This window comes from Canis lupus, chromosome 16 (genome assembly GCF_003254725.2).
Source record: "Canis lupus dingo isolate Sandy chromosome 16, ASM325472v2, whole genome shotgun sequence".
Taxonomy (NCBI): Eukaryota; Metazoa; Chordata; class Mammalia; order Carnivora; family Canidae; genus Canis; species Canis lupus.
In genome coordinates, this window is record NC_064258.1 from 6163190 (window position 1) to 6190752 (window position 27563).

At 40.8% G+C, this 27563-nt stretch overlaps 2 protein-coding genes across 2 annotated transcripts; both read right to left on the reverse strand.

Moving 5' to 3' along the window:
- Positions 1-9206: 9206 nt before the first annotated feature.
- Positions 9207-11680, reverse strand: TAS2R60 (taste 2 receptor member 60). The gene is given in 9 exon segments (XM_049095265.1): positions 9207-9270; positions 9272-9335; positions 9338-9374; positions 9376-9449; positions 9452-9596; positions 9818-9925; positions 9927-10133; positions 10135-10199; positions 11605-11680. Coding segments are annotated over 9 exon segments (840 nt in total).
- Positions 11681-15016: 3336 nt separating this feature from the next.
- Positions 15017-15925, reverse strand: LOC125752614 (taste receptor type 2 member 143-like). Its single transcript, XM_049094647.1, has one exon. The coding sequence runs from the start codon at positions 15923-15925 to the stop codon at positions 15020-15022; it is 906 nt and encodes a 301-aa protein (XP_048950604.1). The 3' UTR covers positions 15017-15019.
- Positions 15926-27563: the final 11638 nt, after the last annotated feature.

The window sequence follows — 27563 nt, forward strand, 5'->3', positions numbered from 1 at the left end:
CAAGTTGTGATCAGTGAGAAGGTGTGATATACCCCAAAATCCCAGGGAGCATTGCTGCATCAAAGCATGCATGCATTTATACTAAATGTGACAGATATTGCTAAATTCCCTCTATAAAAATTATACTAACTTATACTCCCATCTACAATGTGTAAGAGAATGTATTTCCCCAATAATTTAGTAAATAAGTAGTTTCGATGTTTAGCAGTTTTCCAAAATGGATAGTTAAAAATAGTCTCAGTATATTCTTAATTTGTATTTCTCTCTCTTTTTTTAAGATTTTATTTACTTATTCATGAGAGACAGAGACAGAAGCAGAGACACAGGCAGAGGGAGAAGCAGGCTCCCCACGGGATCCCAGGACCACGATCCCAGGACCCCAGGATCACAACTTAGGCCAAAGGCAGAGGTTCAAACACTGAGCCACCCAGGCATCTCTAATTTGTATTTCTCTTATTATAAATTAGCTCAACCACCTTTCCTGTGTTTAAGAACCATTTATATTTCCCCTTTTCTGTGAATTATATATTCATAGTATTTGCCTTTTTTGTTTTTCTTTTGGGTTGTGGATCGTGTTCTCATCATTTCTAAGAATCCTTTACATATTAGAGATTAAACTTTCATTATGAATGTAGATATTTCCCAGCTTGCTATATTTTTGGTAAGTGTCCTCTAGATTTTTATTATGGAGAATTTTTAAAATTGTAATTGATCAATCTTTTGTGAGTGTAAAAGACTTTCTGTACCCCAAGGGTTTTTTTAAGATTTTATTTATTTTGAGAGAGAAAGGAGAGACTGCACATGAACAGGGGTGAGGGAGGGAGGGAGGGAGGGAGATAGAGAATCTCAAGCAGACTCCATGCTGAGCATGGACCCCAATGCAAGACTTGATCTCACCACCATGAGATCATGACCTGAGCTGAAATCAAGACACAGACACTTAAATGACTGAGCCACCCAGGTGCCCTAGCCATACCCCAAGGTTTTAAAAGAACCTTCATCCACTCCTAACTCTGGGAAACGAACTAGGGGTGGTGGAAGGGGAGGAGGACAGGAGGTGGGGGTGACTGGGTGGTGGGCACTGAGCAGGGCACTTGACGGGATGAGCACTGGGTGTTATTCTGTATGTTGGCAAATTGAACACCAATAAAAAAATAAATTTATTATTAAAAAAAAAAGAACCTTCATCCTCCCACTTTTTTCTAGTAGTTGTTTTTTTAACATTAAATATTTAATCCATTTGGACCTCATCCTGGTATACAGCTTGAGTTATGGCAACACTTTTTTTTTTTCAGAGCTATCAATATCAGCTACTGAATAATCCATTTGCTTCTGTCTGAAATATTATTTTCATTTGTACTGAATTTAAACTAAATTCCCATATTGTATGTGTTTGTTTTCTAGACTACTTATTTGAGTGGGGCACAACTACAAACACTTAGATTTTGAGGTTCACACTATATATCAATGTATGATAGAGCTTGTCTACTTTCATTGTTTTCTTCTTTGGCTCCTTCCAACTTCCATAATAATCTCTGAATATGTTAGTCTTATTTTTATAGGTTTAAAAAGAGGCAGTAAGTTGGCATTTTTATAGGCCTTCCATTAAATTAAATTAAATTAAATTAAATTAAATTAAATTAAATTAAATTAAATTAAATTAAATTAAATTAAGAGGGGTACCTGGGTGGCACAATTAAGTGTCCAACTCTTGGTTTTGGCCTAGGTTGGGATCTCAGGGTTGTGAGATTGAGCCCCATGTGGAGCTTTGTGCTCAGTGGGGAGCTGGCTTGTGCCCTCTCTCCCTCTTCTTCTGCCCCTACCCCCTGCTCACCCCCCACTCAAATAAATAAATAAATCTTTAAAAAAAAGAAATTAAAGGTAACCAACCAAGATATTTTTAGGGGGCACCTGGATGGCTCAGTCGGTTAAAGGGCCCCCTTTAGCTGAGGTCATGATCCTGAGGTCCCGGGATGGAGTCCTACATCAAGCTCCCTGCTCAGTGGGGAGTCTGCTTCTCCCTGTGCTCCTCCCCTCCTTGTATGCTCTCATGCTCTCTCTCTCACAAAAATAAATTAATAAAATCTTTTTTTAAAAAAGGAATATGGTATTTTTTTAAAGATTTATTTTTTTGAGAGAGCAAATTTGCTCATGCATAGTGGAGGAGGGGGGCAGAGGAGAAAATCTTAAAGAAAGACTCCCTGCTGAGTGGGGAGCCAGACAAGGGCCAATCTCACCACCCAGGAGATCATGACCTGAGCCAAAACCAAGAGTCAGATGCTTAACCAACTAAGCTACCTTGGCCCCCTAAGAATATGGTATTATATTCCATTCATTCATGTCTTCTGGAGTGTTCTAAAGCTTCCATAATGCAGGTCTTATACATGTCTTTAAAATACTCCAGGTATTTTGTCTTTTTGTTATTATTGCAGATAGAATTTTTTCTTTCATTCTATTTCCTAACTGATGATTATTTGTGTATATTAGAATATATCATCTTCTATATATATTTATTTTGCTCCCCACTAACTTACAAAATTCTTATTGTTCTATAGTAGTTCTTTTTTTTATTAGAGTTCAATTTGCCAACATATAGCATAACACCCAGTGCTCATCCCATCAAGTAACCCCCTCAGTGCCTGTCACCCAGTCACCCCCACCCACCTCCCTTTCCACCACCCCTTTCCCAGAGTTAGGAGTCTCCCATGTTCTGTCTCCCTTTCTAATATTTCCCACTCATTTTTTCTCCTTCTATGGTAGTTCTTATGTTGATTTTTCAACTATACCAACATATACTTTTCAACTATACAAACGTATTTTTACATCCTATTTCCAATGTCTTTAACTAATTTATTTCTCTTGATTACATTAGGTATTGTCACCATTAACATGTCAATAGTGGCAGGAGTACTCATTCTTTTAAATCCTTGAGTTTTGTAAAAGATGCCATATTCATCAAATATGATGAAGCTTTTGGGTTATATGTTATAGAGTATTTTATCAAAGAATAGTATTAGATTTTTCAATTGTCTTTTAGTATTTTTGAAGGCTTATTATATGAATTTTCCTTTAGATTAATAAAATTGGTTATATTGATGGATTTCCTAATATTGAATCACACTTAAAATTCCTAGATTAAACTCTACTTGGTGATACTATAACATTTACTGCACTACTGGACTTTGCTTTCTGATTTTTTTTCTTTTTAGGATTTTATATGCATAAGTGAGAGTGAGTTGCAGTTCTTTATTTTACGCAATTTTTTGTTAGCTCAGTTTTCATGACTATTCCACTGGTATTTGCAAAGAAGTTGTGTTCTCTGGGTGTGTACAGAGTTTAATGTCTCTATCAATAAAAGCTAATTTATTTGGTTATACTTATTTTTTCTTTGACAAAGATAGTCTTTTGCTTTTAGTGATTCTGTTAAAATTTTCTTGCATTTCCTGTAATTTCTGCATTATAAATGTGGCTGCTATGTTGTCATATAGATATTCATACTAATTCTATCCTAATTTTGTATTTCACCCCTTAACATTAAAAATTTATTATCCCATTTGATCATTTTAGGTATGAATTCCTTCTGTTTGGATTTAATGGACATTATCATTCTTTTAATTTTAAACTTTCTCTTTCTTATGAATCTTTTATTTTTATTTAATTTTATATTCCATATGTTTCACATTAGTTCTAGCACATTATTTTACTTTCTATATTTTATTTATAAAGATTTACGGGGGGATGATTATTCTGTTTGTATTTGTTGTATGTTTCTTCATTTTTGTTTATTTGGTTCTATTAATTGTAAAAAGTTTATTTTTCTGTTTTACTGCCTACCTTTATAATTATAATTTTATGTGACTTTCTTAGTCCTGTTTCTTTTGACCACATCTATTGGTTACCACCTATGAGCAATAATGAAAAACATAATCTTTTAAAAAGATTTTAGTTATCTATTTATTCATGAGAGACACACAGAGAGAGGCAGAGACATAGGCAGAGGGAGAAGCAGATTCCCTGCTGAGCAGGGAGCCCAAGACAGGGCTCAATCCCAGGATCTGGGATCATGATCTGAGCTGAGGGCAGACACCCAACCCACTGAGCCACCTAGGTGCCTCTCAAATAAATAAATAAATAAATCTTTTTTTTTTTTAAAGTTTTGAAATTTTCTGCAGTCAAAAGTATGCCAATTACTTATCAATTACTTCTATTACAACTTGATATTTCAAGTTTTACTAAGAAGGTCTCTTTTAGGGCCCCCTCTTGGGCACCTGGGTGGCTCAGTTGGTTGTGTCCAGCTTTTGATTTCAGTTCAGGTCGTGATCTCAGGGTCCTGGGATGAAGCCCTGCATCAGACTCCATGCTCAGCAGGAAGTCTGTTTGAGGATGCTCTTTCTCTCCCTCTCCCTTTCCCCCAACTTGTGTCTTCTCTCTCTCTCTCTCTCTCAAATAAATAATGAAATCTTTAAAAAAAAAAAAAAGGTCTAAGAAAACAGGGCTTTTCTGGACTGTGGAAGCTGAGGGTATGTACATATTCTACAACGTCATACAAAAAAGGTGGGGGAGAGAACAGTCAACATTTCTGTAACATTTAATGGCAGTATTTCATAAAATAAACTAACAAATATTTAATTATCAAAAAAGGGAGGTTTATTTTTTTTTTAAAGGGAGGTTTAAAAGAAATTAAATAACATTTGGGCTAAAATAATCTATCTGTAATTTAGGATAAAATGACAGCTCTAATATTTTTGTTTTTCCAACCATAGTACTGATATACTGCAACCATGAAATGACAATTTTTTTCCTCACTGATTAAAGATGTCTTTCTTATCGTATATAATTTTCCATGTAACTATTATCTGGAGCATGTATTGATGCATTTATCTATCCCTGCATCAATACCACACTGTCTTAAAGACTAAGGCACTAAGGAATTATTGTTCCATCATTCATTGACCATGAGACCTAAGTAAACTTCTCTGAGCCTCAGGTTCTACTTTGCAGTGTTGTTTTCAGAATTAGATATATAAGGGATATAAGTAAATAAATTTCCTAGCCCCGTGCCTCACATGAAATAGGCATTTATAAATTATTATTATTAATATCATCGTAATGCATGATGAAATTGGACTACAGGCAAAAGTTAATAATAATAAGCTAACTATGCATTTAAAAAATACAACAAACCCTGCTACTCTTTTATGTTTCCCTGTGTGTTCAAGTTCTAGAAGAACTAGTCCCTATGGGGAGATCATTCAGATTCCGGTAGATGTTCTGTTCTCCTAGGCTAACAATGTGAAAAGAGGAAGGAACAAAGATTAGCTTATACAGGGTGCTTTGGAAAGGGAGACTGGGTCAGAAACAAAGAGAAGTGGAACTTCACTGAGATTCCCATAGGAAGGAACTAAGCTAGTCATTCACAGTTGCTTAGCAACATGTAAATGCACAAGAAAGAAGGTAAAGCCATCACAAAATCAGGCACATCTTACTCTCTCACCCATTTATTATTTCTACACTGAGCATTAGTCAAAGAGAAACAGAATATCAGTTTGACCTCCAAAAATAAGCTGGCCAGATAGTGAAGGAGATACAGGTCAAACATCAGCATAAAAATGTAGTAGGTAGCCCAGAAATAAATATGCAGACAAAATCCTTGTGCTTATGGCTGCATTCAAGGTGCAACAGAATTATTCTTGCAGTGTATCAAGTATTTATAAGTGCTTCAGGGGACACATAGAAGAGGACAAGGAAGCCCACTTTAAAATAGGGTCACCTGGGTGGCTTAGTGGTTGAGTATCTGCCTTTGGCTCAGGTCATGATGCCCAGATCTGGGAATCGAGGCCCACATCAGGCTCCATGCAGGGCGCCTGCTTCTCCCTCTGCCTATGTCTCTGCCTCTCTGTGTGTGTCTTTCATGAATAAATAAATAAAATCTAAAAAAATTCAAAACACATTAAAATATACCAGGAAAGGATGATTCAGTTGGTTAAGCATCTGATTCTTGCTTTCAGCTCAGGTCATGATCTCAGGGTCATGAGATCAAGCCCCACATCAGGCTCCACGCTCAGCATGGAGTCTGCTTGGGATTCTCTGCCTCTCTTCTCCTTCTGCCCCTCTCCCCACTCATTGTCTCTCTCTCTCTCAAATAAATAAGTAAAATATTTTTAAAAGAATAAATGAAATAAAATATACTAGGGAGAATAAAACATGAATATAGATCATTCCACCACAAAGCAGATTTCATCTCATGATTGAGGAATACCTCATTTATATGTCCTTAAAGGTCAGAGAGAACAAAGCTTGGAGGCTAGCAAGCCAGAAAAGATTCCCTGAAGAGGAGCCATTTGAATTAACCTTTAACAGTTAAATAGGGGAGAAAACTAAATAGGATTTTCATAGTAGATGTGGAGATCAAAGAACACATTTCAGTATGCCAGGAAGGAAGCTCCAGGCATGTTGGGAACAAGGATAATCCAGATTTCAATACAAAATAGAATTCTACTACAACAGACACAGAGAAAGATGAAATTATTGCCATATTGCGGAGGTCTGTGAATACTAGGTTTAGGGACCCATGCTTCATTTCTAGGCATGAGAGCCAGTGAGAGTGTGGGTGGAATGGCTAGTTATGCCTTCAGGGGATGAATCTGGTAATAGTAGTTTTGATTGAGAGGGAGAGGAGAGTGTAATGGAGCAAGTGGTGAAGAAGAAATTTTAGCAGTTCTGTATTATAATAATACAGATATTATTTAATACATATATTATTATAGATATTATAAAATTATTATAATAATTTTAGCAGGAGGACAGTCTAATCTATACTAGAATCCACAGGAATGGGAAGAAGGGCACAGACAATAGAGACTGCAGAGGTAGCAACTGAAGACAAGTTACTGATTAGATTCAAAGGCTCAGCAGAGATGGGGAGTGAAAATTATCTAAGAGGTGGTAAGCCTGATTTACTGGATATAAATAATAGAAGAAATAGATCCAACTGAGCAGTAAAGGGAGCTGGTGGGAGGAAGGACGAGGGAAAGGACAACCATTTTGAACTCTCCAAGTTTAAAATGTTCATGGTACCATCAAGTGGCAATGCCTTCAAATGGAAGAAAATAGAGATTTGGAGTTCTGAAGGAGGTCAATGTTTTGATGATTGATTATTTATACAAAGGTCACAACTGAAGCTGTAAACACAAAAGGAAAAGGAGCAGATGAATCCCCGAGAAAGAAGAGGGCTGGCTAAAGGAAGAGCCAGAGGGCAGGAGGATGAGCAGGTGTGAAGGAGACACAAGACAAACAGCAGAGCAGGGAGGAGAACCCAGGGCACCAACACAGGACTTTCAGGAAGACCTACAGATGGGCAATTATGCATGGTGTTCATTTTCTCTTTTTTAAAATCTATCAAGATCAGGTTTTATTTTTATAGAAGTATTTTTAATCAGTTTTTTTTAAAGAAATCACTTATTATCAAAAGAATATCAAATACTATAGAGATTTAAGATGAGCCCTAATAGGGCACCTGGCTGGCTGAGTCAGAAGAGCCAGTGACTCTTGATCTTGGGGTTGTGAGTTTGAGCTCCACACTGGGTGTAAAGTGTTGTTTAAATAAATTAATAAACTTAAAAAGAAAATGGGGGCTGAGGATAACATCACATTTAGGGATTCGGAACTCCTGTGCATCCTTTAGAAATACACTTGAGGGGTGCCTGGGTGGCTCAGTCTATTGGGAGTCTACATTTGGCTCAGGTCATGATCCCAGGGTCCTGGGATCGAGCCCCACATTAGGCTCTCTGCTTGGCAAGGAACCTGCTTCTCCCTCTCCCTCTGCCTGCCTGTGTTCTCTTTCTTTCTTTCTTTCTTGCTTTCTTTCTTTCTTTCTCTCTCTCTCTCTTTCTGATAAATAAATAAATAAATAAACAATAAATAAATAAATAAATATTTTTCTAAAAAAGAAAGAAACACATTTGAACAGAACAGGGGAACAGAAGAGGATTGTAAAGGATCATGGCGGGGGAGCAAGTGACTAGCAAAATAGCCACTTGAGGGGGTAAAAGGGTAAAAGCGTTCAAGAAAGAAGAGGCATATTTGTTGAGGAAAGTAAGGGTAATGAAGAGGGGAAGGTTGAAGATTCATGTAGAATTGGGAATCCTTGACTGAGCAGGGCATAGAAAAGAAGCAAAGAGAGCCATGAAAAGCCAAGTACAGGTCTTCTAGAAAACCTGTCTTCTAATGAAAAAGAGGAGATGAGGCTGAAAGGCTTTAAAGCAAATAGAGGGAAGGTTTGGAACCTTAGTTTGAAGGATTCAAGAGCTTAAAGAAGGTCTGAGAAGATTTGTGGAAGGTGGAAAAGCAGCCTGCATTCTTCACCAAACCAAACCCAAGTCTTTTCTTCTTAATTCTTGTCAGATAGATATAGATGAACCTCCCCACATCAAAAATTTCAGTAGGTCCTCATATCAGCATAAACTAAGTCATGTCTGGGTTCATGGACCTTAACATTGACAAAACAGGCTGACAGAATAGGCTACTGCAGAGACATAAGCAATATATAAATCATAAACCGTAGGTTTCACAAGGATCTCCAAAGGTCATCTGCAAATACACAAACCCCAGATAACACACACTGCCATGCACATGTACAAATGGACCATGCTCTGTGAAGAGAGTTCAGACACCAGGAACTCTTGCACAGAAGACAGAAAGCTTCCCTGCAACAGATGGCTGGAAAACAGTGAAGTGATTAAAAAAAGAAAGAAAGGAAAGGAAAAATAAAAGTGGTTTACAGCATGAAACCAGAGGAGAATTGAGGTTCCAAATATCTTCTCCAGTCTGACTCAACAGATAAAAATTGAATGATGTGTCAGGATCCTTGCATCCAGTTTCCAGAAGGATAATTTTAAACTCCAAGAGATTGATCACAGGGAAAATAAAAGTTTCCGGATTCTTTGGCCACATGAAGTCCCACAGGGAACAAGCTGCATTAGCTACACGCTTGCTGAGTGTAAATCAGTGATGCTAGCCCATTATCTCCGGGTCTTCTATCTCCCCTTGAAATGCTATTTCATTGAAGTTATTCTCCTCATCATTAAATGTAGTGGAGAGGAAAAGAGCATTAAAAGTGGAGAAGAGATTTAAAGAAGCCATGTCCCATTGCACCATGTCCTCTGCAGTAGTCTCTGCAGTTTTTCATTAATTGCAACTCAAGATACTCAGCACCCTGCATAGCGGCCCCCCTCCAGCACACCTCGCAGCCTGGGGTTGCTCAAGAGCAGTGATGGGGTGGGCCACTGTGCACAGATAAATCACTGCCTGCCACACCCAGCGCCTACATTCCAAGATGGAAAAACACCTGCAGTGCTAAGCACCAATGACAGAAGAATAGGAGGTGAGAAGGATACCAAAGGAGATGAGAGCCAGGAGAACCTGGGTGTGTGCCCAGGCACTGGGGTCACAAAGGCCACAATGGAGAGCAGGGCCTTCTTAGTGTGTCTTTCCAGAGACATGAGCAAAGCCATACCAACAAGAAAGACAACAGCAAAGACTGTCCAGGTAACAAGTTTTAAAGAGAAGAAATAGGCTTCCAAGATTGCAACCCTCTCCTTAAAAAGTAGGGATATGGGGCATCCTGGGTGGCTCGGTGATTGAGCATCTGCCTTTGGCTCGGGTCATGATCCTGGAATCCTGGGATCGAGTCCCACATCCAGCTCCCCATCGGGAGCTTGCTCCTTCTGCCTGTGTCTCTGCCTCTCTCTCTGTCTCTCATGAATAAATAAATAAAATCTTTTTAAAAAATAGGGCTGTAAGCTCCGATTGCCTATGAAAATAGGTGCTCAAGCTGGAGCCCCACAGAACTGAGCAGCACCCATGGAACCAACCCAGACACCTTCTGTTTTAGCCAGAAAAGATGGGGAGGATGAATGATGGTTGCGGGTTTTCACGCAACAGAAGGCACCCAGCTAGGTGAAGAACCATAAGGTGGCAGTGTTCAACAAGTCCCACTGGGAGGCCAGAAACTGCAGTACAGGATTGTATGGGAAGGCCCCTGGATACAGGAAAATATAAATGCTCTTCCCTCTCACCACCCACTGCAGACAGAGGCAAGAGGCCCCCAGGCTGACTAATAATTTATCACAAGGCTAACAGTGTTCTCCGTAGCAGCCACACCATGCCCAGGGCTATAGTGATGAAGCTATTGGTCACTGCTGCCACCAGGAACAAAAAATAAGACAAAATGATAGCCAGGGTGATGGGTCTCTAAACAGTCACTGGAGATTCTGGAATCGTGTCATCTCCATTCATCAATCCCATGGATGAAGATGGGTCTCAAGACTTCAAGGTCTATTCCTGTTGGGTGGCTCTGGAAGGTCCTGCATAACGTTTGCCCCTCCAGTTGCCTCCAAGTGTAGAGGACAAAGTAGAGGACATGGGCTGTCTCCTGAGGGTACGAAGCTTCTCCTTCTTAGAACAGATGCAAATATTGGTAAAGCTCGGTTTCAAAAGGCTCCCTGCCTGCCCCTGAATTTGCCTGCCCTTCCTCTGCCTACTTTCTGCCCATGTCAACATCGGTGTAAATAATTTATCAGGCAGGCACTGGCACGTGGCGATCCCCTACACTGGAGGGTCTAATTCTCTAAGCTACATGGCTGCACACCTGCTGGCAGCTCTGTGACGCAACCTTCACCAACAGTCAGAGCTCACATCCATTGGTTGGCTGTCATTCCAGACATTGTTCTAAGTGTTTTCCATTGTGTTGTTCCCACCATGACCCTATGAAGTAGATGCTTTTGGAATACTCCCCTGATAGAAAAATGAGCTAAACCTCTCCTACAAGAGGTTAGTTCAAGTCCTATAACTTGCTGTGACAATCAGCACCAAAAAGAACACAGGAAACAATTATATATTATCAGGCAGGTGACTTTTTTATAATCAATCAATCTTTATTTATTTTTTATTTATTCAGAGAGAGAGAGAGAGAGAGAGGCAGAGGGAGAAGCAGTCTCCATGCGGGGAGCCCGACATGGGACTCGATCCTGGATCTCCAGGATCACACCCCGGGATACAGGCAGCACTAAACCCCTGTGCCACCGGGGCTGCCCGGCAGGTGCCTTTTTTGTTACAACATTTGATAATTTGTGACCTTAAAAGTAGGATTTCCTGGAGGAATCGCTACCAGGGGCAAGAAGCCCCCAGGCTGGCTAATAATTTATCAATGGGATGTGGCAAAAAAGAACCCCGGACAAGAAGTCATTGTGAGTTACTGGGTGCATTGTTTAGCCCCTCTGTGCCTCAATTTCTCCATCTGTAAGATGCAAAAAGTGTCATCTGTTCTTTTTTTTTTTTTTTTTTTTTTTAAGTTTTAAGCCTATGCCCAGCAGAGGGCTCGAACTCACAACCCCCAGATCGAGAATTGCATGCTCTTCCAACTGTGCCAGCCAGGTACCCCAAGTACTAACTGTTCTAATTCAAGATTGAACTAGAATCTGAGACTAGAATCTCAGTTTTTAGGGTGAAAGAAAGTGTTAAAATAATTTTATAGAATAAAGAAACGAGGCCTCAAATTATAGATTAAAAGTCCTAGCTAAGGTCATAGCTACAAGGAGGAAAAACCAAGACGCAAACTGATTCCAGGACCAGAGATCTCTGCCATAGTTCGCAACACATCCTTTACTCTGATCTCCTTCATCTCCAGCTGAAGTCAGAGGCCAGATTTTGAGTCTTTTCACAATCACTATCTACAGATCTTCAGGCTAGTCACTTAAACTTTCACCTATAAGACATATGAATCACAAATACATGTGGGTATATATCTATACTATTCGTACAGCATAAGAAAGAATTATGGTGACGATGACAACCGTTATTATAATAACTACCTGTCATTCCATCCATCCTGTGGAGGGACAAGTAGTCCTAGGAGAATTTAGGAGAGCATCAGAGATGCAGTAGAGGTCAGAACACCAAATCTTGAACCATCCACTTTAACCAGAGGATGGCAGAGTAAGCAAAGGTTTTGTTTTTTCATAGGCATGATGTTCAAGGAGTCCAAAAAAATCAGCAATTAGGTGAATACTTACTTACCTAGGTGAGTGATAAGCAGATTAATGTGTCTACAGGCAGACAGGCAAACAGAAATGTTGGGGGGTCATATATGGCAATATTGAAGGCTCAAGATCAAGTTAACATGAGAATGAGGGAGCATTTTATAGTACATTCCTGTTCTGGCCAGCACCATATCCTACCAGTTTCATGCATACAACCCCATGAAGAGAGAACAGAGTCCATAAAACATAGCATCTCTTTCCAGTTCCCAGTCCACCTGGGACAAAAATCCAGGTGGAATTATTCTTCTAACACAGAGCCCTTGCTATGGTGACTACCGTGTTCCTGGAGAAAGGAGAGATGGCGAACTAAGGTATTTTTTCATCTTGCCTTTCTGTGAGGATGCAAATCTTCAGGATATAGAGTTCCCAACTGCTCTCTTCCTTGGCATTGTTCCTCTGGCTGACATTTGGCCATTTCCTACTGGACCTTGGAACAATGGGGCAAACTTTGAGCTCCTAGCTCTGGAGTTTGGCCAGCCATAAACCTCTCGGTATGGAAGCTCATCCTTCCCAACCACCTTCTACATCTTTGATGGCTTGTACATTGGCAAGATGTGTGCTAGCCTTCAATTCATTCAACAGCAATTTATGAGGCATCCCCTATGTCATAAGAGCCCTGTGAAAAGCACCAGGGCTGTAACAGGGAACTAGGCAACTACCCTCAAAGTGTTTTCACACACCAATCATAAAGCAGAACATCAACTGGCCACAAACTATGTGCAGCTTAAGCTACTCCAAAAAGGTAATTAACCATTTGTATTTAAATATGCAATGTGTTTTATAGTGATTCTTTTGTTTGTGCTTTTTATGTGTTTGCTCCATTTTACTTCCTCTTTTTCAGATTTATCTCCTCAGGCAGAAGACAAATCTGAGAATTTTGAGTTTTCACAGCTGGTCTTGATATGTGTAACAGTGGGGATGGTACAGGTAGGAATCTAGAGTAGATTCTCTATGCGGGAAACATGTACCTCAAGAACTCTCTCTGAGAGGGATAAAGTGGGAGGACTTCCTACCTGCAGTTGGAAAGGTTATGTGGCATCCTATTCACACCTCCAAGAATTCTGAGAAGAGCTCAGTTGGAGTAGCAGTAGAAGAGCCCTCATTGTGGGATGAACAAAGATGCTGTCTTGTATGTGGCAAGGAAGGAGCCATGGGTCAGTAAAGGAGCTGCAACTGCCATTATGTCTAGGGAACAATCAGACAAGTTGGGCTACAGCAGAGGGAATGGTGACATATCCGGCTGAATAGGCAGGCTGGGAAGAGTTCACAGAAAGCCTTGAAAGTCAAGATGAGATACTGGGTTATGTTTCTGGTCGAGATGGAGCCACCAAGTGTTTGGGGCTAAAACCTAGGAAAAGGTTAAGAACATCAACCAATCAAGAAGTCCTAAGATAAGTCCATTAGACCTGGCATAACTCAAAGGGCTGTGAACATGTTGCAGGATATGAGCCACATCAGGGGCAGCCCGGGTGGCTCAACGGTTTAGTGCCACCTTCGGCCCAGGGCCTAATCCTGGAGACCCGAGATCAAGTCCCACGTCAGGGACCTTGCATGGAGCTTGCTTCTCCCTCTGCCTCTCTCTCTCTCTCTCTCTGTGTCTCTCATGAATAAATAAAATCTTTTTAAAAATTTTAAAAAAGAGTTACATCACCATCCTCTCCCCACCCAAGGCATTCAGTATAATTCTGAAACTCTATTGTACCAAGAAAGAGTAGGCAAGGAAATGCAATCTTCCAGGTGCTTCTAGATGAGTTGTCCATGGAGAGAGATACCCCTTATGCTCTTGCCTTCACTGCTCCCACCCAACTCTTTTCTAGTCTTTTGGTCTACATATGTTTTTAAAATGAATTCCATCATAAAAAAAAAAAAAGTATGAGCATGCATCCAACCATATGCATATTTATTTAACTACATATATGTATACTTCACAGGCTTTGTAAAGTATGTAATGTAATACACTCTGTAGATCATAAAATAGATACACAAAAAAGGAACTAAAAGGAAGAGATCAAAATAAATGGAAATTGGAGTTTCCACACTTTTCTTTCCACACTCAGTGGATCATTGTGCATACAACTCTGGGATGCAAACACCCCAAACTACTATCCTAGGCACTGACATTCAGGATCCACCTCCTGGGTGAGCATACAGGTATGATAGGATCATCCAAATTAAGAACAACAGCAAATTTGTTTTGTTTTTTCTTCTCTATCTTCTGTTGACCAAAACCTAAAAGCATTTCCACATCAGACAATTCCTTTTAAGTCAACATATAGGAAACATACAAAATCTTAGGCAGGGCCTAGACTGGCAGGAAACTCATATATACACCCTCGGCCTCCCATGGGATAAAACTGAGAAGACTCCATGGGTGGAATCAGTCAAAAGCTGGGTACAAGAAAAGGGAATGGACGAGAATGGCAGACAAAGGAAAGAAGGAATTTCCAGATGGGCCAAATGACCACAGGCTACAGTGAAGAAGATGTGAGGATGTGGGGAGATGGAAAGAACCTACTGGGTTGGAGTGGAGAGCCTAAGCTGACAGCAGAGCAGTAAAGAGGAGGGCATTGTGTGTGGGATGATGTGGGACAATTTGTACCACCATTAAAAAAATACTTCAAGTTGACCACAGAGACAACTGACAACCATTACAGGTCTCCATAAAGCAGTCAGGACCAAAGGATGCTTGGAGAACTTTATAATAGTTGCTCATATACAGGGTGTGAAAGGTCTGTGAGGCAATGAAGCCATCATCATGGCCCAGGATTGTTTGGAACCCACCCTGAGGACTAGAAACAGTAGAGGGGATGTCAGGAACAGAGAGGGCTGCAAAAAGAATTAATAGGGCATAGAAGGAGTAGGAAAGAAAGAGGGAAATGTAAAGAGAGAAGTGATTATAGATACTGATAACTTGAGACAAATCAGCCTTTGTCCAGAGCTTTCCAAAGCCTGGTCATCAGGACCTTTCTCAGTTTGGGGCTGCTTAGCACCAGCATGCTGGAGTGCAGACAGATGCTCGCATAGGTTACCACTTCCCAGGCCCAGTACCAGTGACTCTGGAAGTTTGTTATTTCTATAGCAACAACAACCAGAGACAGGAAATATGGTGTGTAGAAGACAAGGAAGAAGACAAGTGACTTCAGGGCCATCGTGTGAACCCGGGTGCTAGGATCACATGGGTCCTGTCTATAGTTCCTCATCAACCCCAAATGCCGGCACAGTGAGAACACAAGCAAGAGCATGGACACCAAGAACAGGAGGAATGGAACTGACCACATAAGCATTACATCAAATAGATGAAAAGACCTATAGAAGGCCTGTACTCTCTCAGCCCAGGTGCTGTTTCCTTGGGAACTCTTGGAGGCAATCATCTGTTTCAGAATTCCAGTCACAATGGCTGATGAGATGACTGTCAGGCCAACTAAGACCAGGGAGCCCAGCAGCAGCCTGGGCACTAACCGAGAAATCCTCCATTTCAGCCAGAAGAAGACCGGGTGAGAGAAGACGGCGACCTTCACACAGTAGAAGACAGCAAGCCAGGCAGTGAGCCAGAGAGTGAGAGTGTTGACAAAGTGCCAGAGGGTGTTGTAATAATCCCTTACGAAGTGAAAACCAAAGAAGATCAAGAGGTTGTTCAGGATGGCCACCCCATGCAGGCAGAACCAGGAGGCAGCCAGGGAGGCCACAATCATGTCACCTGCAGGCAGCGTCCGGCGTCGCACCCACTCCCTGCCCAACACAGTAACCATGAAGCCATTCTGCAGCATTGCAGCCAACGACTCCAGGAAGAAGATGACCATGAAGATCAATGTAGGTGAGGAGGACATCCTCTCCAGGAGGCTCTGCTCACATGGGGACACATCCGCAAGGTAAACTGGACTCTCTGGCCAAGCCACTGTGTTGAGACCAGAGACCTAAAATCTCTCCCCTTGGATTCACACAAAAGCCAGCAAACACCTCCAGTCCCCCAGGATTTGAGAAGAGGATCCCTGTGATCTCTCTTGGCATGCAAATCACTCCCAGCTCAATGACTTGATGTCTGTATTTGCCTAACCTGTATTTGCCTGTTCCTTACCAGAGCCAGAAGCAGGGAAATATTAACAGAAGAGAGGCTCCAGGGGTGATTGAAAATGCTCATGTTTTATACTTTATTATTTTTTCCCTAACTTTTCCTTGAAAGATGTCCTTATCCTTGTTGGCTCCCCTAACCACAAACCTTTTCTGACCCTTCATGTCCCAATTTAATATTTGTTTTTAAAGATCTTATTTATTTATTTATTCATGAGAGATACACAGAGAGAGGCAGAGGGAGAAGCAGGCTCCACCCAGGCATCCCCCAGTTTATTCAGTGGTCTGTTAACATCATATTAAGGCCTATCTCTTGTATGAGTGGAATAAGAAGTCATCCATATGCACAGGCACCAGGAAAAGGCTCATTTCTCCTCCACTGACTGCTCATGCTGCCTGAAATTTCACTGGCAGCCTCCATATTGAAGTTTGAGGAGTCTCCAGTTAAAATGTGTAATTTCTTGATGTGTCAACATCAAATCTGTTAGCCATTAATGCCTTAGCTTCAATGTGCTTAGCAAACCAAAATTACTCATTTCCTAAGAACGCTCTGAGGAAATGAGAGATAAGTAAGTCATGAGAAGAAGGGAAACTGAGGAGGCCAGATCCAGAACGGACACACCACAGGAGCCAAGGAAGCAAGAGTTGGGACAACAAGAGGAGTTCAGAACAAGCCCATGGGGTGAGGGGGGTGGGGGTGAGGGTGAGAGTGGGGGGGACAGTAAGAGAGTAACAACCAACCTGTTGGAACACTTTGCCATTCATAAGGTGATTACACACGTTACATGTTGCCTCTGCTGCCAATCACACAGGGACACTGGTCCAGATCAGGGGGCAATGAAGAAGAATCCAACTCAGGTGAGCTTTAAAGGGGCAAGAATGCTTATGAACATGAAAAAGAAAAAAAGGAAAGGGGAAAGAGGAAAGAAATAGGAGGGTAGAAGGAAGTAGAGGTGCAGGAGAAGCAGAGAAGGGAGTCTGCTCTTCCAATATCAAAGATCCTGGAGTCATGGTCCTCTCCAAGGCCACTCACAAATAAAGGCCTTCTCTCCTACTTGATATGGTCTCACTCAAGACTCCACAGTGAGAGGTCTACTGTGAAAGATGAAAGAGAATAAAAACAAGAATAGGGATCCCTGGGTGGCGCAGCGGTTTGGCGCCTGCCTTTGGCCCAGGGCGTGATCCTGGAGACCCGGGATCGAATCCCATGTCTGGCTCCCGGTGCATGGAGCCTGCTTCTCCCTGTGCCTATGTCTCTGCCTCTCTCTCTCTCTCCTCTCTCTGTGACTATAATAAATTAAAAAAAAAAAAACAAGAATAAACATTTATAGAGACTCAAGAAAAAGTGCACTTGCTTGAAGAGCTGCTTCACTTTTCTCAAAAGATTGCCAAAGATCAGACAATCCACTCTCCTCAATGGTTTTGTAACTCACCTGCAGTGACTTGATTTAGTTTTTTGTGTTTCCCCTGAGTTCTTCTTGAAGACAACAGCAATGAGTGGCTCCTGCGAGTTTCACAATATTTTGGCTCTTGGAATCCTTTGGGGAAAGGCCAGCTTCATGATGTCAAGAAGCAAGTCGAGGCCATGGCACACACACCCTGTTGCGATCACATGTAACCAAGTATCCCCTGTGTGCTCACAGGCAACTTAGTGACTTGCACAGTCATCAAAATATATACTTTTCCAGAAATGGTTTTTCCAGGACTCTTCTGTTTCTACAGTTGACAGCTCTACAAGTGATGTTTTTCTCCTTTCCATATTCCTCTGTAAGCAGCTTGAAAGAGTACCCTTTGTCAGGCACCTGGTCATCCATCTCACAGTGCTCCACTAGATGTGTCATAGAGAGGTCATATCCCATGCATAGTCTGCCTCCAAAAGAGGCCACAAGCAGGACAACTCTTTTAATTGCTCTTGAGAGTCCCTCCGATATTCAACACCAATCAAAATACTCGGTGTTTCTCACCACAGTTTGGGGCATGTTCCTGTTTTCTAAAGGTATCTCATGCCTGAAGATAAAACTCATGAATCCTTTTGTAGTACAATTGTCAAAAAAAATTTTAACATGATACCTGAGTCCCCTGTGAAACTTTGCTGGTGTCAACACATAATAGCAGAAGGTCATGATTCTGAAGAGACCTACCTGCACTTCCTTCATTTTGACTCTCGACATTGGTAAAGGATTTTTTATGGCTTCTGTTTATTAGGGAGGTATTTTTTGTCTTATTTTCTTATTACATTAAAAAATGCACTGGGTCACCTTAGTGACATGTGAAAATACATATTTCATTTAACAGCATTTGTAAATCCTGGTGTCCATTCCCCACTGGACCTTTGAATGACCTGTAGTGTGTAAACACTTCCACATTCTTCCATGATTTCATCAGGTAATTGATGGTCTGTGCCAGGGAAAGGTGGAGGAGGAAGGAAATAACAATGTTTTTATTAAGGCTAGACTATGCATAAACACGAAGCTAAATTATGCATTAATTTAATAATGATTTCCCTGCAGAATAAGCTCAAAATATTCTTCTGGCCCTGTAGACCTCCTCTCACATGTATATTCAGGTAAATAATTTTGAACATTGAATCTAATAGCAATCCAGCATAAAATAGAATTGTAACTTTCCAAAAATAAATCAGAATATACAACATCCTCAATTATCAAATGTATAAACATTGTTAAATATTGCTTAATATTCAGGAAAATTTATGCACTTTCAACTAAAATAAATATATATAATATATATACATATATATAATTTTAAAGCTATTTTTTGCAACATAAAGTTTGGCTGCAAGGACGTCCAGAGTCCAATTTTATTCTAATTCAAAAAATTTGAGAAAAAAAAAATTTTAAACTTTCTGACTTGCACCATTTGAGCAACGGAGAGCGATAAAATTAATCTCTAATGGAATAAGTTAATGCTCCTTCCATAATGCCATGTTTCACCCAAATGTCTAATACCTGGCAGAAGGATAAATCATATTCAACTCCTAAATCAGCAGTTTACAAACCATGCCTTGAAGGGAGTTCTCATGGTAGAGAAGGGACAAGATAAGAACTGAGGAAGTGCAACCACAGGTTCTCACCTCCTCTTCAAACAGAGTAGCTTTGAGGCATGTGTGGGGCTTAGTCAGTTAAGCCTCTAACTCTTGATTTCGGCTTGGGTCATGATCTCAGGTTGGTGGATGGAGTCTGCTTGTCCCTCCCCCAGCTCGTGCATGTGCGTTTGCTCTCACTCTCAAATAAATACATAAATCTTACAAAACAAAACAGAGTAGCTTTGCTTATATCTAGTGTATGTATGTATAGGGTATGTGTGTGTGTGTGTGTGTGTATGTGTGTATGTGTGTATGTGTGTATATATATACACATTCTGCGGGAGACCTCAGTTAAAGACAGAACTCCACCACAAAACAAATTTGGAGCTGATGTCCTAGATTGAAAGTCATAAAGAGGGAAAGAGATTGAATCCCTGCATCTTCCTTCACTTTCTCCCTAAAACTCTTCTAAATTGACTATACAGAGATTTTTAGAAATTCTTTTTCAAGCCTTCAATCTACAATAACAGAATGAGAGAAGGAGAAGTCCTGGGTGGCTCAGTCGGCTAGGCAACTGCCTTTGGCTCAGGTCATGATCCCAGGATCCTGGGATTGAGCCCCACATCAGGCTCCCTGCTCAGTGGGGAGCCTATTTCTCCCTCTCCTCCCCACTTGTGCTCTCTGTCACTATCTCTGTCTTTCTCTCAAATAAGTAAATAAAATCTTAATAAAAGAGAGAGAGAATGAGGGAAGGAAAAAAAAAAAAAAACACTTGGGAAGCTAGAAAGTAGATGGACAAGTAGCCAAAAACAGCAGATCTGAGAAAACGAAATCCTATGCAAGCAGAAGGAAATGTCAAGAGTTAACTGACTTTTACTTAGGATTTTCTTTTTTTTTTTTTTTTTTTTTTAAAGATTTTATTTATTTATTTATTCATGAAAGACTGAGAGACAGAGAGAGCCAGAAACAAAGGCAGAGGGAGAAGCAGGCTCCATGCACCGGGAGCCCGATGTGGGATTCGATCCCGGGTCTCCAGGATCGCGCCCTGGGCCAAAGGCAGGCGCTAAACCGCTGCGCCACCCAGGGATCCCTACTTAGGATTTTCAATACCAGGTACCTCTGGAGAAAAACTGTTAAAAATTGGTTGTAAGTCAGTTTAAGATTCAGATGCCCAGATCACATCCTCCCTTTTGCATAACTAGGCAACCACTCCTCCTTAGCCCTAGGGAAAGACTAGAGGATATTCTCTGGAGACGATAAAACAGGATCTCTGAGCTGGGTGAACACTGAACACATCTGAGGTAAGGATACATTGAAAACAGAGGAATTAGGTAAACAAACAACTTCCCCTCACTAGGGTTCCAGAACACTGGCACTCAGGTCTTCAGCTTCCAGGCATGAATCCAAGCATTCCAACAGGAAGATCTAAAGACACTATCAGAGATTCCTCAAATAATTAGCCCTGCTAACACTCTACAGTGAAGCCTGAGGTCAACAAGTCCCATTCACAAGTTCACAGTTTCCAGTTAGCCCTCCATTCCCTACTCAACACCAGCAGAAAACAAGGAGTCTGGAGTATGTGAGAAAAAATGGCGGATAAAATGAAAACAAAGCAACAAAAGAGCTACTTTTAGGAAATTCATCAATGCAAGGAGAAGAAAAAAAAAATTTCCTCCCCAAAATCAATATTCTCAGGGATCAGAGTCTCCAACAAGATACTGTTGGATAACAGTACAGTTGGATAACAAATAAGATGTTGTTAAGAGGAGACATTCAAAAATTTTTTTTTAATTTCACTCAAAAACATGATTCTCTGAAATTAAATATTCAATATAAGGGAAAAAAGACTAATATATGAAATTCACAGAAAACAGGATCAGAAAGAATACAAAACTGTAGGTAGAAAACAACAGAATGCCAATCCAGGATATCAAATATCCAACTAACAGAGATTCAAAGGAGAGAAATAATAAATGGAGGGGGGAAAATCCAACTAACAAAATAACTGAAGAAAAATTCCCAGAACTAAAGGACGGAAGTTTTCCTATTAAAACGATCCTCCAGGGGCACCTGGGTGGCTCAGTGTTGAGCTTCCGCCTTTGGCTCAGGTCATGATCCCAGTGTCCTGGGATCAAGTCCCGCATCAGGCCCCCTAAAGGGAGCCTGCTTCTCCCTCTGCCTGTGACTCTGCCTCTCTCTCTCTGCGTCTCTCATGAATAAATAAATAAAAACTTTTTTTTTTTAAGGGCACCTGGGTGGCTCAATCTGTTAAGTGACTGCCTTCGGCTCAGGTCATGATCCTAGGATCTTGGGATGGAGCCCTGCATCAAGCTCCTTGTTCAGCAGGGAGCCTACTTCTCCCTTTCCCTCTGTCTCTCTCCCTTGCTCCTATGCTCTCTCTATCTCTCAAATAAATAAGTAAAACCTTAAAAAAGGCAGGGGAAGGGGGGTTCCAAGTATCTGGGCCATAATAAAGTTTCAGAATATTGAGCATAACGTGTAAACCCTATGAGCTTCTCAAGAGGGCAAGACATGAAGAGGATACTACATTCAAAATATTAGCAATTTGAGTATTTTTTAGACTTTTCAAAGGTAATTTTGGAAGATACTGCAACAATCATCTCTGACCTAGAATTTCTTATCTGGATGCTCAAGTACATGGGCAAAATAAAGACTTTTCAGACAACCCAAATCTCAAAAACAGTTTACTTTCTGTGTATTCTTTTTCTGGGAACCACTCCACCAAAGCTAGGGCATAGGTGATAAAGGAAGACATGAAGTGCAGACAATACGAGGTCCAGGATGAGAGAAAGGCAAAGAGGATGACCAGGATGATTGTAAAGGCAGATCTCAGGACCAAAGGGAACAGTTCCAGACTGGAACAAAACAAGAGGCCTGAGGAGAGACTTTCTCAGGTAAATAAAATCTTAGACTACTAAATGTTTCTGAAGTTATTGAGGATTTCACTGATGCAGAGTTTGAAAGCAAATAAAAACAAGGCGATTTTTCACAGAAAACAAAAGTGTGTACAGGAAAGAAAAATCCTGTAATACATAGTTCCATCATGAATAACATTTTTTTTCTTTAATAGCACTTACATTGTCATTAAAAGAAAACGTGTTTCTCTACTCACACCACCAGACATCAAATTGGGGAAGCGGGGTTTCTCACACCAACCAATTCTCCAACTCTCCAGACATCAACTAGGTGCCCTACAATTCAATTCAATCCCGAAACTAATTACTCGAAGTGAGTACAGACCTGTAGGTTAAGGGCTCGGTTCCACAAGGCTGCATCCCACTTCAGATGCCAGTCTCAGGCCTCAGGTTGTCACTTGTACTTCCAACCAACCATCTATAAATTGGAGGTTCCCACACTTCCTCCTCAGGTTCAGTAATTTGCCGTAGCATCTCACAAAACTCAGGGAGACACTTTGCTCACATTTACTGGTTTATTACAAACAATTTAGATGAAAAGCCAGATGAAGAGGTATATAGGGTGAGACTCAGAAGAGTTCCAAATGCCAGAACTTCTGTCTCCATGGAATTGGGGTTCCCCACCCTCCTGGTATTTGAATGTATTCACCAACCAACCAGGAAGCTCTCTGAACTTCCTCATTTCGGGTTTTTATGGTGGTTTCATTATGTAGGTATAATTGATTAAGTCATTATCCGCCAGTGATTGACTCAATGTCCAGAGGCTAGAGGTGCGGCTCAAAGTTCCCATCTTCTAGCTGTGGCTGGGTCTTTCTAGCACCAACCCCATTCTGATGCTAGAGGCCACCCAACACCAGTCAGGTTATTAGCATCAAAAAGATCTTCCTATCACTCCAGAGATTTGAAGGGTCTTAGAAGCTCTGGCTCAGGAACTGGGGTCAAAGACTATATATATTGGAACAAAGCTGCTCCTAGGGCAGCCTGGGTGGCTCAGCAGTTTAGCGCCGCCTTTGGCGATCCTGGAGACCCGGGATTGAGTCCTGTGTCAGGCTCCCTGCATGAAGCCTGCTTTCTCCCTCTGCCTGTGTCTCTGCCTCTTTCTCTCTCTGTGTCTCTCATGAATAAATAAAATATTAAAAAAAAAAAAAAAAAAAAGAAAAAAGAAAGAAAGATGCTCCTAGCACTCCCATCACTCAGGAAATTACAAGGGTTCTACTAGGTCTGCATCAGGAACCAGAAGCAGGGACCAAATATATATTTCTTATTATGTGAGTCCTAACATTTCAAATGCTGAATATTGGTTTAGCCAACATTACAATGAAATGACATTGAAAAGTGAGACGGAAAGGGTCTGCCATGGAAATGGGCTGAGGAAGAACTAAGTTTTCATATTCCATAGTGGAAAGTATGCCAGAGACCAAGAAGTCAAAGGTGGCAGTACAAACATATAATTTAGAGACAAAAGACATACACACACACGCACAGCTAACAGCAGTGAAAGCAGTTGCTTTGGGAAAGAAGGTTTTGGAAGAGAATGGGAGCAAGAACCACTGTTTTTTCAAAACAAACTGGTAGAAATATCTACCTTGATGTATATATTACTTTGATGAACTAGATGTTTAAACTAGACGTATATATTACTTTGATAAAATCTTAAGAAAAAAAAATGAGAAAAAACAGCAAGGAGAGGGCTAGAAGCAAACATAGCCAAATTATTCCTCCTTGTTTTTTGTAAAATAGCAGTGCTTCCTAGAAGCACAGATTCATTTTCCTCTTGCAATTAAGTATTGGACTGCTGTCCTCCATAAACAGGAATTACAATGATCTAATATTACTCATAATCTTATTAAAATCCTCCAAGTATGTGTTTTTCATAATCATTTGGAGGAAGAAAGGGCAGAAGTCAACATATGAGTCATGTTTCTAAAATGGCTTAATCATTCTGCTAAAAAAAAAATCATAATCTAAGATTTTCCATTGTTCAAATGTTGATTATACTCCTTTTTTTCTCTTCACACCCCTTCCATCTGGCCCTTCATGGGATCCTCAAACAGCCCACACCCACCATTCATCACACACCTTCCTGGAGGCGTAGGGGGTAAGGGAGGCATTGGGGTTGAGGAGAGTATTGGTGGTGGCCTATGTTGAAACTCTTCCTACAATGAGGCCAAATGAGCTGACCTTATACCACAATTAGTGGTGTGACAGTCCTGGGAATTGGGGGATAAAATAAAGAGGCAAAGGGAGAACATAGCATCCACTGTGTTCCCACCATGATGCGGGAGCTCGTGCGTTTCCTCTTAAACTCAACAAAGGAGTCTAAAAACACATTCCCAACCATCCAGGGACTCTGACAATCCCTTCAGAGAGCTCCCATCATTTTGTCTGCATGTGCAGAAGCCAAGGAAAGAGAAGGATTTCAGTCGGCTGCAATGGTCCAGTTTCTGACTGGGTAACCCTAGGGAGAGATTGCAGGATGGCTGCAGGAACACTGGGTGAGGGACAGCAGACCTAGTAGGGACTGGGGAGGGGCTCCCAGGTAAGTAGGTTGGTAACCTGGTTCATTTTTCTCCATTAGATCATGGCAATAGAAGTCAGAGGAGAAAAAGGAAAAAGTCAGAGGAGAGTTTTGTTTTGTTTTGTTTTTTAAATCACAAGGTATTAAATAGAGAGCTCTAGGAAACAAATACAATCTCAAATTGAACCAACATTCATTGCAAACCTAATTGTGGCTGGCATTATGCTGAACACATTTGCATACATCATTTTCTCATTTAATCTTATTCAAGGATGCCATATGTGCTCCAGATTTTGCTTTTTATTATTAGATACACTGTCTATACCTCTGTGTTTTTCCTTCAGGAAAATACAGTGAAGCTGTTGCCACTCTGCCTTTGCCCTGAATGGGAGACCAGGAGGCCACATCATTGCACATTGTGTCCCATCGCCTGGTGGGACCAAAAGGAACCAGCTTTATCTCCCTGTTGTTGTGGGTTTTTTCTTTGATTTTTTTTTTTTCCCCAGTGGCTGAGTCTCAAATTTCTGAGCCAACATTGCTGTTCAGAGTAATGAACAAGCATCTTCTCATCTTCCTGTTTCTCCTCTTCCCCATAATATTTCTTATTTACCACCAGGGTACAATGAGTAAATACAGCCAGGTAGGCAAACATTAGAGAATCTGAGAAAATACCATAACATTCCAAAGAAAGCTATAAAAACACAATGTTCATTGTAACATTCTACGAGTTCAAATTCATTTAGAGCTGGTTTGTCGTAAAGGGCATATGATGAAGATTTGCAAGCCCTGGGCATGGGTTTTATTCCTGTCACTTTCTCAACCTGTAACCTACAGTTGTCTCCTCCTCTTCTTCCACCTGGATATGTACGCCTATAGTCATATATACTTGCGACCCTGTGAACATTAGATGAGGCAATATATATAAAAACATTTCTGTTCATTGCTGAGCCCTAGATATTAGCGACTGAGTAAAGGAGACGCAACCCAGGAAAGATAATCAAGACAATGCAAAAAAGAAAAAAAAAACCACACACACACACAATTCAAACTCCTTGTCATCAGTCTACTGGTTTCCTTTCCTTTGAAGGGAAAGTTATTCCCATGACATTCCTGCTCCAAAGTCTTTCCTCATTTACAAAAAAATTACCTTTTCTGGTCCTTACTTATGAATAAATCTCGACTCCTTTCATGGCTTCTTTGTAACATTCTGGAATCTTCCTTCTTTCTCTTAGAACATGCAACAGTACTTGCTGCATCTGAGGCTTTTGAAAGGGGTCTCACTCATGGAAAGGGCATCAAAAATTGGACTAAATGTCCTCCAAGTTCCCCGCCAGCCCGAAAGTCCACATCTCTGACCCTTGTCTCCCATTCTCAGTCACTGTCTGGGAACTTCTTCCTCTTTCATCATCAATGTCTCTGGGAACAAGTCCAAGTTCACCAGCTCTCCAAGAAACACCTTCAAGCTACTCATAATTTTCAATATGCACAATTAAGATACCTCATTAAAAAAAATCAACCTAATTATGGTTCCTGGTATTTCACTCCTATTCTGTACTTTTGGCAAGTAGTGGGAGCAGGTTGTCCCACCAGAGATCACCTGTCACAGCAGAAACTGTGGGTCACATTATGGCTGAGGAGTCGCAACTCAGAAGACAGCCTCTTTGGAAAAGGCAGCGGGGCTCTGAAATCATGAATGTGCCACCTACCTTAGATGGACAGGTAAGAACAACCTGCACCAGAGGAGCGCTGTATTCCCAGAGGTGGAAAGGAGGCCATGGCTCTGGGTTTTCCATGAACTGGAACCCACTCTAACCCAGGTCTGGGGACCATCTGGAAAAGAGAAAAGAAGTGGAACAGAAATGGGCATCCTGTAGAGAGGTCCTGCTTCGTGTCCCTGCTTACGTGTGAGGGCACCTTGGTCGAAATGACTTGGGATTGATCTTTTCCTGAAGAATTGTTCTGACATGCACATAAAAAGGCATAAATAAGGATATTCTTCACTGTTTTGTTTATAGCAGCAAAAATCTGGAGGGGAAAAAAGCATAAATGTCTTCATCAGATCAGCAGTTCTTAATGAGGACAGTGTAACACTCTCCAAAAGGTACTTAGGAAATTTATAGGGGTGTTTAGCACCATCTTTGGGGTACTACTACATTTAGTGATTGGAGGCCACAATGTATTGCACACGCTGGAGAATTTTCCCAGCCAGCAAGAAGTTTGGGTAACCTGCCAGAAACTCCTGTGGGGGGGAAAAAAAAAATCTGAGCCAAGAATTTAACTCAGTTGTATATAAACACAAAGTAGTTTTTGCACAATTTTAATGTACGAGGAGTTTTCTAAGAACGGGACCATCAGAGAAACTGACACATTGGAACTTTGTTCAGTTTGAATCTTGACCACAAGTTGTTCATCTCAGAAAAATCCTGAAATCAATAGCAATATCACCCCAAGTATTTAAATCAGCAACAAACACACCTAAATCTGTTTTCAGTTGGGGCTGTAGCCCTCATTTCAGTCCAACACTTGGTGCAAGCACCTATCGACTTTACAATGTCCTCTGTGGCAGTGTGCATGAGCCATGTATACCTCAAAATAACATATTAGTTTATTATAAACTGCTCTTCTTTATATCATTATGGTACAGTTAGAACACTGTATAGATTTTAAGTCAAATTTTAAGTAAGTCATATTTAGAAATTTCATTTCAAGATAATACAGAAGGTATTTCCCAATATTTCATAAAAAGGGAGCATTGATCCAGACAAAATACATTTAATTAAATAAAGTGATACATTGTACTGTGGAATACTCTGCAGTAGTTTAAAAGTATTAGCTAAATCCATATAAACTGGGGCAGCCCGGGTGGCTCAGTGGTTTAGCACCGCCTTCAGCCCAGGGTG